At 39.4% G+C, this 14,249-nt stretch overlaps 1 protein-coding gene and 1 long non-coding RNA gene across 2 annotated transcripts; one reads left to right on the top strand and one right to left on the bottom strand.

Annotated features, from left to right (window-relative positions):
• Positions 1-433: 433 nt before the first annotated feature.
• On the bottom strand, positions 434-3,364 carry LOC143747354 (uncharacterized). Its single transcript, XR_013206716.1, has 3 exons — positions 3,284-3,364; positions 2,589-2,638; positions 434-572 (listed from the first exon to the last, which is right to left on the bottom strand). It is a non-coding gene; the product is annotated as an uncharacterized LOC143747354 (long non-coding RNA).
• Positions 3,365-4,800: 1,436 nt separating this feature from the next.
• zfp36l1a (zinc finger protein 36, C3H type-like 1a) lies at positions 4,801-9,839 on the top strand. The gene is made up of 2 exons (XM_077240108.1): positions 4,801-5,004; positions 6,392-9,839. Exons 1-2 carry the CDS (start codon positions 4,948-4,950, stop codon positions 7,454-7,456), a joined length of 1,122 nt encoding a protein of 373 aa, XP_077096223.1. The 5' UTR covers positions 4,801-4,947; the 3' UTR covers positions 7,457-9,839.
• Positions 9,840-14,249: the final 4,410 nt, after the last annotated feature.

The following is a 14,249-nucleotide window of genomic DNA, read 5'->3' as shown; positions in this document are numbered from 1 at the left end:
AACCACGGCCCACATACCTTTAATGTTGCTCACAAGAGCTTTCTCCACCTCTACTTAATCATTACTACAAGGAACGGACTGTAGAGTTATGCCATTACAGCAGAGCAAAAAGAAAATCCCTGTTTTGTCTCCATGATCTTCAAGTTTAACTATGAAGTCTTTCCCTTTTGCAGCTTGATAGTTTGGAGACACCTGACCTTTTATGCGAGGAACAAAATGGAGAGCTGCATGCAACTTTGTTGACCACACTGTTTTACTACTGTCTGAAAGTGTCAATTATCCCTACATGCCCATGAGTGGATTGTGAGATGCCGCATAGGAGCATGGCCTCAAATATACCCTCTCTAGCGAACATAATTGATACAAATGTGCAAGTTTGGAGCACAAGTACAGGTTTAGGTGCTGAACTCTTGAGTAGATTGTGGATAACAGTAATTAGAGTGGAGAGCAGTTTTGGAAAGACACGTTCAGACAGACTCAGGCAAAGCGGCAATCTGCTGCTCACACAAACATAATGTCACACAGTGAGTCTCACCTCTGGTTTAGTGCACTGTTCACATTTCATCATGCTCCTAAAAAGAAGAAAAATAACATAATATGACCAAATATAGCCTCTAAATGTCAAAATTACTCAATTCTAAAAAAGACAAACATCCTCTATACGAGTTAATCCAGCTGGTTTCCACCCTTGCTTCCTCTGTCCAATGTTTTGTCCCCTTTTCCCAATGACAACACACAATGACACAATCCACAATGTAATCAAGACATGTTTTTCTTCAGGGCTATTTCTCCCATGTCTATGAGTCAGATATGGAGTTCTGTTAAATGTCTTTAATTATCCATAATTATTATTAAGGATAATACAATTAGTCAAAGGCTTAAGGTTAGGGATTTGTATTATATAAGTATTACATTAATGCCATTTTTATGTATTAATGACACCTCAAATTTGTGGCTTGTGGAAGATGGGTATGCTATACTATGCTATGCTATAATTTATTTATTTTTTCAAAACAAAAAAATCAACATTAAAATAAATCTAATGTCATAATAAGAATAACTGGCCTATGAATATGTATATGAAAATAATTTAGTTTTCATTAATGATTTCAGAATCATTATAATATAGTGTTGATTCAGGTTTTTCCGCTGTTTATGATCATGCACTTCTTGCGGTAATTCAGAGATATTCTGTACAGGATTGCATTACACTGGAACAAACAATTCAAAAATGTTTTTAACTTTATTACTCAGTACACAAAACAATAACTTAAACCACATGCTGTGTTTCAGAGAAACCAGAACATGTAACAATGCCTATATAACACGAACTAAACAAGTGAAAGAAATGCAATTTTCTTTCCAGCTTGATTCCCAGTTGTGTCCAAGATTTTGCTCGAGAATGTATATAGAAGCAGAAAGAGTAATTTGCAGACACAGTGAGATCGGGAAGATTGACTTGTTTGTTGTCCGGGCCGGCACTGGACACATGGGCCGTGTAACTCTAGTTGTGACCACACAGGAGAGGTTCTGTGCGGAGGGGTCGGCTCCAGAATGGAGACAGATGGACGGAGGGCATTTCTCACACAGAGAATGGCCTCCACTGTTCCTGTGCTGGCCACAGCTCACAAAGATCATTGATTTTGACCACGTTGAGTGAAGGGCTCGCTAATATCTCATTTCAGCACCGTCCTCAGCATGACCATGACACCTGTTCGGAGGTCAGGTCTAAAGAACATCTCGACTGCGGGAATCTGATCACATACCAGGCTTTTTATTTCTGATTGTTTGGAGGTCAACATTTTACGTGTTCAGTTAAAACCATAGGTTTCATTATTGAAAATGGATATCATCTATCACCATATTGTCATTGTAGTGCATTTCTGGGTTACAAATTAACTTGCAAAAATGGTACCTGGAGTGACAAAAATGGCCCATTTATTTATTTAATATGTTCAGTGTGTATAGTACAGTGTGTCAATTATCATTATTTTTTATAATTTATGCATAAAATGATAGGTAATAATATGAATATTAAAATGTATTATTTAATATAAGATTTAAATATACTGAATTATATAATTTTTTTACAATTATATTATACAAATGTATATATTTTATTATATAATTGAATGTATTAAATTATATACTGAATTATATATTATTTTTTACAATTATATTATACAAAAAATATATTTTATTATATCATTTAATTTATTAATCTGATTTAATTGATCTATTTAATGGATGAAACTGTTTTTACGTGATTAGACGACAATATACGTCATAAAGCCATAAATGTCCCTAAAAATGTCCCCTTACATTGTACCAAAGAATAATCTGAAGAAGAAAAGAACTTTAAAATAATGATTTCTACAGTGATAATGTGTGTTTCTGACCCTTCTCAATAGGAATGACTCAGTTTGGGGAGTTCATCCTTTCTCATGATCAACAGGACATGAGAGGAAACTGACCCGGCATTTCACATGATAAACTCAAGACAGGAAAATCTATTTCAAAAATAATATTTTCATCAATTTCCTATTTCCCGTCTTCAAACCCTGACACTTTCCCCTAACTACATTTACCTTTGCTCCAGTGTCCTGTTTCCAGCTTCCTTAGGTCCTTTGCTCCAACTCTATGAAAAGAGAGGAAAGGAGGGGTAAATAAAGGGATAAGGATTTCAATAGCATAATAGCAAATAGCTAATGTCATGATCTTTAAGCTAGAGGACTAATGCTATTCCCATATAGGGGTCAAAGAGAAGGCCATATAAATCTCACTTGTTTATACTTTCGAGTTAAACAGTTAAACAGCAGGCATCTTTTCAGCAGACCCTTTCGACCCTTGAAGCAACTGTATACTGTTTACTATATAACTGCCGAGGCACTGTATAACAAGCAGAGAGTGCAACAGCTACTCTGTAGAGTTGCATGGGAACAACATGACTGGAGAGATCTGGTGGTGTACCACTTACTGTACTACGGCAAAACTTTTATGGACAATTCATTCTTTACTCATTTCAATTGTGCTTGGCCTTTAAAACACTCAGATCTCGAAAAACAGATCTCGAATTAAAGAAAAATATATTAATCTAAGGGATAGTAAGTCTGTCAACTGTGGACGTTGATAAAAAAAACTTGAAATCACTATTCAGTTATCAGCTCAGTTGTACCGGCGGTTACCAGAGCACATAACTGACTCTTGAAATCTCACAATTCCCCCCTATATACTTGGAGATTAGACTGTAAAGTAATCCTGCAAGAGATCATTAATTCGTTACCTCTTACTACCATCTCAAACTCTCCTCCTTTCTCTGTTCAGCAAACTGTAAACAAGAGAACCAAGGAAAGATGTCTGTAAAACACAGATTGAAATGAAGTGCTCTCTCTACAGGCCAACCGCCCACACTGCGCAAACACTCCGAATAAACAAAGCCACTACGATTCATTTGCTTGATCTGTGACAAACACATTATAAATTAAAATAAACAATTATGGCATAGTAACAGGAGATAAAATGCTTTCTTCAACTTTGTATAAGTGAAAATAACTTTTTCCTATCCAAACTCTGAGGATACAATCCATATCATCAAAGTATTGATAAGTTAGTTGGAAACACTTTGAAATGTAATCTCCACCATTCCTGTCAACCTTCAGTTGTGTGTCTCTTACACCCTGGGGCCCTGGGGGGAGATTACTCTGTACCACAGATCTTGTAAAACTTGTTTAAAAAAAGCATACTCATATTATTTTTCAAATTAAAAAATAATAAACTCAGTGTAGTTAAACAAGTTCCTCGCATCTCGCCTACAGTCATCATGTTAAACGCACTAATAAAGTGTGGTGAAACAAAATGCCTTTAGAAAAACATCCACCTCTGGCTGAGAGGGGTGGGGTTGGGGGGGGGGGGGGGGGGGTATATTATGACCCCGTCCTGCTCTCCTCCGCCCCACACAGCCCAGGGCAATGTAGTGTTGTAGCAAACATCCTCAGTCAATCTGCCTTCTCCTCTAACATTTCTGTAAAACTTTTGTCCTAAATGGTGCTGTTCTTCCTCAGCTGTAACTCAAATACAAAATGACTCAGTGATGTACACGAAGAGTTCTTGCCCTGTCATGGTTTGCTGAGGTGGTCTGTGGGAGGGGGTCTGTCCTGAGTAGTGGTCTCAAAAGCAGCATTAAACAACTATTTAATTTGATTTAATTTCTCTTCAGCTTTATAATATACTTTTTAATATAAAATAAACTAACATACATGACCACCACTGTCCTGAGGTGATGACAAAAGCTGTAAAAATCTGTTTTTTTTTTAATATAAAGAATTTACAGACACTTTCCAATTACTTCCAATTGACAAAAAAATGGGTAGAGTGAAATAAGGTTGATGAATGACAGTTATTTTGAAGTACATTACATCAAAATGTTTTCTATTAATGTTATAGTAGGCTAAACTGCACAATTCTCTTTGTACTTGCCATTCATCAACTCAGTTTAACTAAAAGTTGTAGATTAATTCGTAGCAGACAAATATGTGCATAATAGGCTATGCTATAAGAGCTAGCGACGTTGAATTAGCGCGTTACAGAACTATGCAAAATAAAAAATGTATAACGTTTCAATCACGAAAACGAACACCTAGACTCATGGTCGCTGATTTACTTGTGAGCATGCATGCCCAAGAGCGCTAACTAACTTTTAAACTGCTTTGATTCTGAGGGAGAGAGAAGTAAAAACTTGAGAGGGGAAAAGAGCTTGAGAGAAACGCCCATATGTTGCGACGTTTCGTGGCCCCTCCTGCATTTGGGTTAAAAGGAAATGCTTCGAGAGGAGCAAGACAGAGGGGGTTTCTTATAGGGCAACACAAGTTTACACAACCAGAACCTAGCTTGTTATAATTTAAAGTATCCGTTTCTTCTCGCTGTGTTTGATCTATCCTCGATTGGAAGATGACCACAGCCGTGTTGTCGCCTTTCTTCGACTTTAGCGAAGTGATCAACAACAAGGTAAGAAAAAAGTTTCAGCTGGATCCGTTTGTGTTGTGGAATGTGGACGATCAAACTTATTTTCTAAGTTTGAATGGACGGTTTTTGGTTATTTTAAGTAACATCAAACAACAACGACTAAATTACAACAGCTTTAACCACTCTAAAGTCAAATTTCAAGTTAAAAATGTAGCAATGGACGAGACTTAAGTGCGTACCAGCGGCTTGCAGCCAGTAAGTTAAAGTTCCCTGTTTAGGTTGCTCTGGAGAAATCATGGCTGTGATTTTACAACATGTGGATAGTTGACGCATAATGTTTAATCAAGATTTTAAGTTTAAAAGTTTATGAATGTTAAGGGAAAGTGTTTCGCTTAGGTCCTGAGACTGCTTGCAATTAATTTGTACTTTATCACCATATTAATCACTTTTTTTGTCTCCAATAGTTCATTCAAAACGGTATTGCAGTGTGATAAATGCATTAAAATACTAATATTCAATTGGCTAACTTCGTTTCAGTTGAGAGACTACATGCATGGCAAGTGACAAATTGCTGTTTTAATATCGTTTGAGGTCGTATAACACATTACACATCAGTACACGTCAACTTCCCACAAGTATCAACTACCATGTATCTTTCAGATTGCTTCCTTTCGAAGTGTTTATTAACTGAAGATTGGAACAACTAAATCAAAATATACTCAAACCTGGAAAACATTTTATTTATTTATTTTTGATTGACCATTTTGGGTGTAAAAACTTGAATGGTGTAGGAATATGTGCAAAGTCAGGGCTCTCCCATGATTTAATTGAATTAAACTTTGACTGTGAGGATTGAGTAGAAAACCAGTGAGTCAAGCTGGCGAGCTGATCTAAGATATGAGTTTATTTAATTGGTTAACCCATATTAACTGCAGTTGGACATCATTTGTTAGTGGAGTTAATGTTTTAGTGTATCTCCTTCCAGCTGATTGTTGCATGATCCAAACTCTTGATTTTATGTACTATATGTAACCAAATAATCAAGATGGGGATTTGGTTGACCCTGTGTAGTACAGAGATATTTTCTCATGGAAGAAATGCCAGTTTGTAGGGGTTTCACACATGACACTGATCTTGTTGTCAAACTGGGTCCTTAACGTCCACAGGTCTATATACAAACCAAGTCTCACATTTGATACTGTATGAGTTGTTAGGTTTTTATTCATATCAGACACGCGCAGCAGTCTTTGCTTCTCTAAAGCAGTCAAGCGTTCCTTTAGTGGGCATCAAGCCAAACTAGCTATTATTTAGGCCTGTATTTACTCATGGGTTTAACATGAAGCCAGTGTAAAACAGCTAAGCCACGTTGTGGCTTTCAAAAACTGAATTCAATGTCGTCATTTTCTATTTTTTGTCTCTTCTTTTGTAGAACAAAATGCTGAACTACAGTAACAACATCCTCAGCACACCGCACCCTGTCTCTGTCCCTTGCACGGGGGCAAATCTGCCCATCTCCAACCCCACTGGGTGCCTGCTGGACAGGAAGGCTGTGGGGACACCCTCCACTGGGGTTTACCAGCGCCGGCACTCTGTCACTTTGGCTAACACCAAACTCAACCAAAACCAGTTCTTGAACATTGCTAAGACAGATCCTTCCCTGCTCGGCTCAGGGACAGGAACCACCGGCAGCAGCAACAAAGAGAACCGACTTCGAGACCGGTCTTTTTCAGAGACGGGGGATCGCCTGCTACAGAAGTGTTCGGGCCCTGGAGGCCCCAACAGCCAGGTCAACTCGAGCCGTTACAAGACAGAGTTATGCAGGCCATTCGAGGAGAACGGCGCCTGCAAGTACGGTGACAAGTGCCAGTTTGCCCATGGCATTCATGAGTTGCGCAGCCTCAGCCGCCATCCCAAGTACAAGACAGAGCTCTGCCGCACATTCCACACCATCGGCTTCTGCCCATACGGCCCGCGATGCCACTTCATCCACAATGCAGAGGAGCGCCGCGGGCCTCCTCCAACCCCATCCCCCCTTTCGGCCTCCAACAAGATGGAGAGGCCACGGCTGCAACACAGCTACAGCTTTGCAGGGTTCCCTAGCTCTGGGGGCTTGAGGGACAGCCCCACCTCGGTCACCCCTCCACCTATATTTCCCCCTGACGATCTGCCCGACTGGCCTAGCAGCAACCCCTTCACGTATTCCAGCCAGGAGCTGGCCAACCTCTTCAGCCCCAGCCTTGGAAGTGCACCTTTGTCCTGCTCCGACCCCTCCACCCAGGCGCCATCTTCCCCAACGACAACCCCTTACTACTTCAGGGCCATGTCAGAGTCTCCCCAACTCTATGAGTCTCCATCCAGTCAGCCAGACTCGCTTTCTGACCAAGAGGGCTACCAGAGCAGCTCGAGCGGAAGTCTGAGTGGCTCCGAATCTCCCGTCCTTGACACCACCCGCCGACTGCCCATCTTCAGCAGGCTTTCCATCTCTGATGACTAAAGCACACTGAGCCGGACCCCATTCCCCTTTCCACTGCATGCAGCAGTCTTGGGCAGAGAGGATGAGACGCTAGCACTCCCTCTACCTCTCGCCATTTCTCCGGCCCCCTAGAAGCCGTAGACTTCCCTCCTTGTATCACCTCTGCTCTGAAACCGATGCAGTGAATAAAGGGATCTTTCTCTTTTTGAGTACTCTTTTTAACCAGAACAAGCTAAAACTCTCCCAGCCTCAAGACCCTTCTGTTTTCCGGGCCTCATCCTGCAGAGCCCATTGCTATGTTCTTGGTGTGACTGTGCCAAACACGCAGAGTAGGAAGTGGATTAGCGAAATGCTAATCGTGAGAGGTATGAGATTGTTGTGCCAGGTGCCACAGCTGCAGTCAAGTGTAGCGAAGCCTGTGGCGTGGTTAAGGGTGAGATCTGCGCCCTTCCCTCCCCCTCACAAATTGCCACTCTTCTCAAGGACACTCTTTCATAACTACCTAAAGTTCACAAGTGTCATGCTTAGACCTTTCACAACTGTCTTTGTAGACCGGTTTAAAGAGGAAAAGAATATGAAAAAGACAAGTGCCTGGGGTTAAGTGTTGGGGTGAATGGACCACTGTTTCTTTTATCTTTAATATATATATTTTCGTTCCTTGTGGCCTAATTATGTAGCTCTTGTTTTGAGTGTGTGCTCTCCCTCCCTTGAAGTTGCAGATTACACCAGTCTGCTGGAAGAACTTCTCTCATTAGGTTTGAATGAGAATGGAGCTCTGGAATATTTAAGGCACATTCAAATGTTCAATCAGGTGCTATGTGCTCCATGTCTCGCTTACAGCCAGCCTGAGATGTCACCACTCAAAAATGAACAATTCCTTACGATTTTTTGTTGTTGTTATTAGTGCCCCTTTTTCCCATTAGTTGCTGGTTACTTAACATTTGCTGGGAAGGGAATCTTGTTATTAAACCTTAAAGACAAACTCTTTTCTTCTGTCCCACCTCAAAATGCCGCCTTCCCTCAGTCCAATCGGCAAACCGAGGGGGAATTCCATCATTCCCAAGGTGCAGTTCAACCTCCTGCAGCTTCACTTTAGTTCTTCATGCACGTTTTTTTTTCTCTCTCCATAGATTCTGCTCAGAGGAGCACTTTGTAATTTTGTCATCTTTCCACCTCTTGGTTTTGATTTTTATTATGGTCATTGTTTATTATTATTATTATGGTTATATTATTGTTATTGTTTGAAAACCTTTCAGAACAGAAGGTTTTGCTTGTCACTGCTTATTTAACTTATCAAAGACATATTTATTGGTGATCATATGCATTTTTTGTTAATTTTGTTTGTATTTATCTTGATAATGAAACGATAGAATATATTTTCTTTTATGTTAAATTATGATCTTCTGTATTAATCTTAAGATTGTGAAGACTTGTCAGCTTTCTCTTTTCACAGTTTAATATATTGTACTACAATGACTTTTGTTGGCAACTACACTTAAATGAAACTTAATTTAAAGCAAAAAAGCAAAAGCAAAAAAAATCCTCTGCATTCTGATTTATTTATTGTAGATTTGTTATTCCCTTTTCCTAAACATTTGACTGCAAAATCAGTACTACCACACAATCATTCCTTGATAATAAACTCGCATCAGCACAGTTATTTGCCCCCAACCCCCTCCCGTGAACATTGATTATACTAGTGAAAAATCATTTCTTAAGCACCAAATATTGCATTTTGTTGTGAAAAACGGACTTGGATTACAAATCCAGTTTACTGAATGCCTGAGCCTGGTGATAGATATGATATATTATGGAATAAATGATCAACACACTTTTATTCCAGATAAAAAAGTTGATTCAAGATGCAGGAGTATTGTGGCCTTAGAACATAAGTACCACATTTTAAATGCCACCATGAAGTGCTTTTTTATTGTTTCGATTGTTCGTTACAAAGGTTTAATGATGTTGCAGGTAATAAACCTCCAGTGTTAAAGCAGTTTATTCGGTTATGGTGGTGGTGGATATGATGAATTGCAGGCAATAATTGTGGCCTAATGGGTTAAAGTTCTGTTGTCGATGGACATTTGGAGCTTCCAGCCCGTCTGTAAAGTGCCTCTTTACACATTCCAAGAGCAAGCATTATTTGCCTTAAATAAAGCTGGGATGCTATTTTTTTTATGACTTATTGCTTGTATCCTCAGTGGTTTAAGCAATGATTGTCCAAGTTGGTAAACAGTATAGACACAAAGAAAGTAAAAAAGAGTTGAATGTATTTTTTTCCTTCATATTAACAGCTATTGCTGTTCACTACAGTAATTTCTATGAGTTTATATAAGATTGATCTGTTTTGTAATGACTGATTGCAGTTAAAACCAATAAAATTCCATATTTTTGAAAAAATAAATTATCTGGGGTATCATTTCTTGCCGTATTCATCTTGTGGTGAAAGCAAGGCGAAGGATGACTTGGAGCAAGGAAAATTAAACACACCCTTCTGTCAAATGCTATTAAAGTTTAAATAACCAATAATATCAATGATCGTAATAATGTGTGTTTATAAGGCAGGGTAGATGGTCTTGGCTATGCATGCTACCAAATTGTCTTGAGAGTGTTTCGTTCCAAGCTTGACTGAATTATAATTTCAACTGACCACTGAGGAGGAGAGAACACAAACGTATTTGGTTAGGACAGCAATTTTCACAGAACCCCAATTCTGGATCATTATGGCTTTGCTAATCTCTGGATCTGGCATCTGTAATGTAGGAAAACATATATTCCGCATAGAAACAAACATTGTAACCCATGGTTGACTGTCATACAGTCGTTGGTAGTCTAGAGATGGAATTGATGGGGTACTGACCTGACTGTGGTCAAACTCCATTACAATTTCTAATGGGAAATCTGCTTCCCTGGTTTCTTCTGAATGTTTATGAATTGGGTGAGAGTGGAGGAGAGATCTCAAAAGTATCACACGTTAAAGCATGACAGGTTACATCAGGTTAACCGTTAGAGCCTGGCTGTTATGTAACTTTGTCCTCAAACAGATTAAGTTAACTGAAAACCCCCTTATACCAAGTACAGTTGCTTTGACATCAGATCTCACAGGGGTAATCGCCAGTTTATTGTTTCCTTATCTGATGTCTTCCTTAACAATGGCCAACTTTTTTCCCAAATTTAGACTATTACAAAAAAATCATAAATTGCAACTAAGAGAATGTCAGAGGTTTTTGAGCCCCTGTAAAGCAAATCTGATACTGCTTCTCTAAATATACATATTTGAACACTCAAGTCAGACTAGTATACTAAAATGAAGTAAAAAATATCTAAATTCCATTGCATGAGATAACAAAATATAAAACCAAGTGGCATTTATTGTAGAGGTAGTACATGCAGACTTAAGCAAATCATTTCACAAAAGTATGTTTTATTAACAATATATAGATCCTACTTCTGTTCCACAACAGTTTTTCCAGCATCCCTCCTCCACCCCAACTCCTCACTCTCGATTATTCCTATCCCATCCAGGTTTTTTGGCCCTGAGTTTGGGCCAAATTCCAAGCTCGGAGCCCTCCCCTCGGACAGCAAGCTAATACGCATATATTATACTTTATCTGATTACATGCAAGTGCGAACTCGAGAAAATACGTTTGTGAGGTTTAAAATAAATAAATATATATATATATATAAACTGTCCAATTTTTTGGGACAGTTTCTGGTTGTCAAACCTTATTGTTAAATGTCCATAATGAACTACATCTGTGGTTATTTTGCTATAGGACACCCATGTAAACTGTGGGAACTAATAATAGCATGATTTGTTTATAAATGCCACTTGGATACTTTCTTATCTAACGCAATGACATTCGTGCATTTCAGTGCCGCTAAGGTGTCCAAATACTTTCTTTAGATTGTACAATTCTTCACTGGTAGATATGGTTAGTATTTACGTAGAGTTCAATACATGTTTGTATTGAGCAACTTGCTGGCACCCAACAACAAAATAGCACTCAAATATGTTCCTTGTTGCTATTTCCATTGTGCATGTGATGGAAAGAATTGAATCAGTTGCTTGGTATGTTCTGTCAGGTATACCTATATAAAGAAACCGTCAACCTCCCCATCTTTCCTTCACTGCACACACTATCTCCACCCTCGTGAGCGAGGCCACATCCTGCAGCACTTGTAAAATGTGCCTGTAAACATATAGGTACTCTATGTGTTCTCGTCATAAACAGGAAGCAGCTCTCTGTTTCGCTTGCAGTGCGGCTGGAGAAAGAGACAGAGGGTACGGCCCGGAAAGCTTCATGTGTGGCTTCTGTATAGCAAACTTTTGCTGTTTAACCTGAGGCTGTGTATCAGGGTTGAGTTACACTCGTAGACTTTCTAATGCTATTTTTGAGCAGAGCAAACAGACAAAAATGTGCTAATTCTGCTTTTTTCTGTATTGCTAGCAACAGCTGAGCGTGTGTGTGTGTGGTGTGTGGTGTGTGTTGTGTGGTGTGTGTGTGTGTGTGTGTGTGTGTGTGTGTGTGTGTGTGTGTGTGTGTGTGTGTGTGTGTGTGTGTGTGTGTGTGTGTGTGTGTGTGTGTGTGTGTGTGTGTGTGTGTGTGTGTGTGTCTGTGGCACAAGTGGAAGGCCAGAAGAGTAACTTGTTTTCTATAAGGTAATAGGTTGTCCATGTGAATAATTTTACTTGCAGACCATTACACTGAGACATTTACCAAAACAATGAGGAAACATGTCTACAATTGTGTTACTGTAAAGCTGAAAAATAACAATTTGGTTGTGTCATAGACACATTTTCCAGGGTCCTGTAGGCATGCAACTGGTATCAGATTACAACAAAAACACCTGAAGACAGTAATTATCTCAGAAAAAAGGTTAAACCACTCAGAACACCTTGAAACTGAAGCAACCTCAGATTACCCCCTAGAACTGTGAACCCCATACAATGTTTCACACAAACTACCCCCTCCATTTTCTTTATGTACTTTATGTATTTTTTGAGCAGCTTGTGCCATTTCACCTCCGTTTTGACAATTGTAAGGTCCACCGATAGTCATTCTTCATGTGAAAACATGTGATGTTTCAGAACTTAGTCAAGAACTCACACCCAGGACCAGGAACGTCTCCTCCTGACTACTGATTCTGAAGTTGTGCAGTTATACAATCCTCTGGTCATGAATATTAACCTTGCCCCCCTGGCTGTTTCCATAGTCCATCAAATGGTTTCTTTTCCCTCTGCAGAGCAACCCTTGACCTACACAAAGAGCAGAAGAGTTGACAGAAAAAGGTGTTAGGTAGAAAAGAGCTCAAAAAAATGTGCGGTTTGGAAAGGTTTCAACATGAAGGTACGCTGGTAGTGGAACCAGGTGCAAAGGAAAGTGTGGTTGTGACTGCACCCAGCCACTGGGTTATATTTGCAGTATTTCTCTGGCTGCTGAAATAGCACAATATAGCGTAAAGTAGACCAAGTTAGATAGCTGAAACTAAGCTACTTAACCCTGTCATATCTATGTGCTCAGATGAAGGCAACAGAATGGCAATCTCTGCTATGTACTGTAAATACTCCAGTGATCACTGAAGGACAGAAAAGACAGTAGATGACAGATGGGATACTGGAGGAGAAATGCTGAGGCTGATATGCCTTTCCATGACCAAAAAAGGTAGAAATAACAATAACTGGTTTTCCAAAAGTGCTTTGGTTGTTGTTGTTTTCATTCCACATGTGTGTTCACGAGGCTGCATATCTTAACACCTTAACATTTTCAACATTTCAAATTGCTGTCAAAAGCATCAAAGTACAGTGAGGGGAATGCATACCTCAAATTGTTTGATGTTGCTTTTGACATTTTAAGGTCTTGAGAGAAATGACGCACAATGTGTCTGAAGCTCCAAACCACCTTTCTTTCATGTCCTTCCTGCCTCGCATGTTCTCAAACACTTTAGACCCAAAATAACCAATTATTGTCAGGCAACATCAGGCCTTGATTGTTTTCACTCTGATAACCCACACATTCATTCACTAGACTTTGCTGAGTCGTATTGAAAGCATTGTTCTTTCAACTAGATTAAAACTGGAAGCAGATTTTAGTATTACTGGCTCATCCATATTGATTGAAACTTAAAGGGGTGCTTCAGGATTTTGGACATCGGACGTCATTTCCAAGTTAGCCTGGGTGTTATTTATCAGTAGAGACAGTTTTCAAAAATTTTCATCCAGTCCTTCCAGTGTCATAGTTCGCCGGTGCTAGGCTAGCGCGAGTCAATGGTATCTGCTAGCCTGCCATTAAAAACAGTTTTACCCACTCCACAGTTCACCAACAGCAAATAAATTATAACGCCAGACTATCGATGTAAATGTCTGTTGAGAGAATAAAGTTAGAAATCAAACTACTCTTGCATCTCAATGATCGCATTACATTTACAGGAACTAGTTTCTCAGCAGCGGTGGAAGTTTACTTTGCTCCGGTTAGTAGTACTGCGCCGAAAAGAAAACACAGAACAGAAGTGTACTACAGTCGGGACGTCTAGCTAGCTAGTAGTAGCCTTGTACAATGATATTGAAACATTTGATTGTAAACGAAGGAATTGGCACATGGTGATATACTCTGCTTCTGTAGTGATGAGTGTCAGCGGCAGGGAAATACACTCGCGTGATTGTCATGTGGACCGGCTCTCTCGGTTGCCTAGGTAACTTAATATCACTCCGCCACTGCTGTAGACTGTGCAAATAAATAAAGGAATCAAAGTATATCTATTACAATGCGATGAAAGGGTAGTTTGATTTCTAACATTATTCTCTCAACAGTCA

This window comes from Siphateles boraxobius, unplaced genomic scaffold, assembly GCF_051911475.1.
Source record: "Siphateles boraxobius isolate OS27281-9 unplaced genomic scaffold, OSU_SipBor_1 22, whole genome shotgun sequence".
In the NCBI taxonomy this organism is placed as follows: domain Eukaryota; kingdom Metazoa; phylum Chordata; class Actinopteri; order Cypriniformes; family Leuciscidae; genus Siphateles; species Siphateles boraxobius.
Note: the sequence above shows the minus strand (reverse complement) of the source record. Positions and strands in the feature narration are given on the sequence as shown.

What these genes read in the sequence shown, in the direction of transcription:
- zfp36l1a (XM_077240108.1), top strand. Translation starts at nt 4,948, where the DNA reads ATGACCACAGCCGTGTTGTCGCCTTTCTTCGACTTTAGCGAAGTGATC. An exon ending in GCGAAGTGATCAACAACAAG is followed by an intron (nt 5,005 to 6,391) that starts GTAAGAAAAAAG and finishes CTTCTTTTGTAG; the next exon opens with AACAAAATGCTGAACTACAG.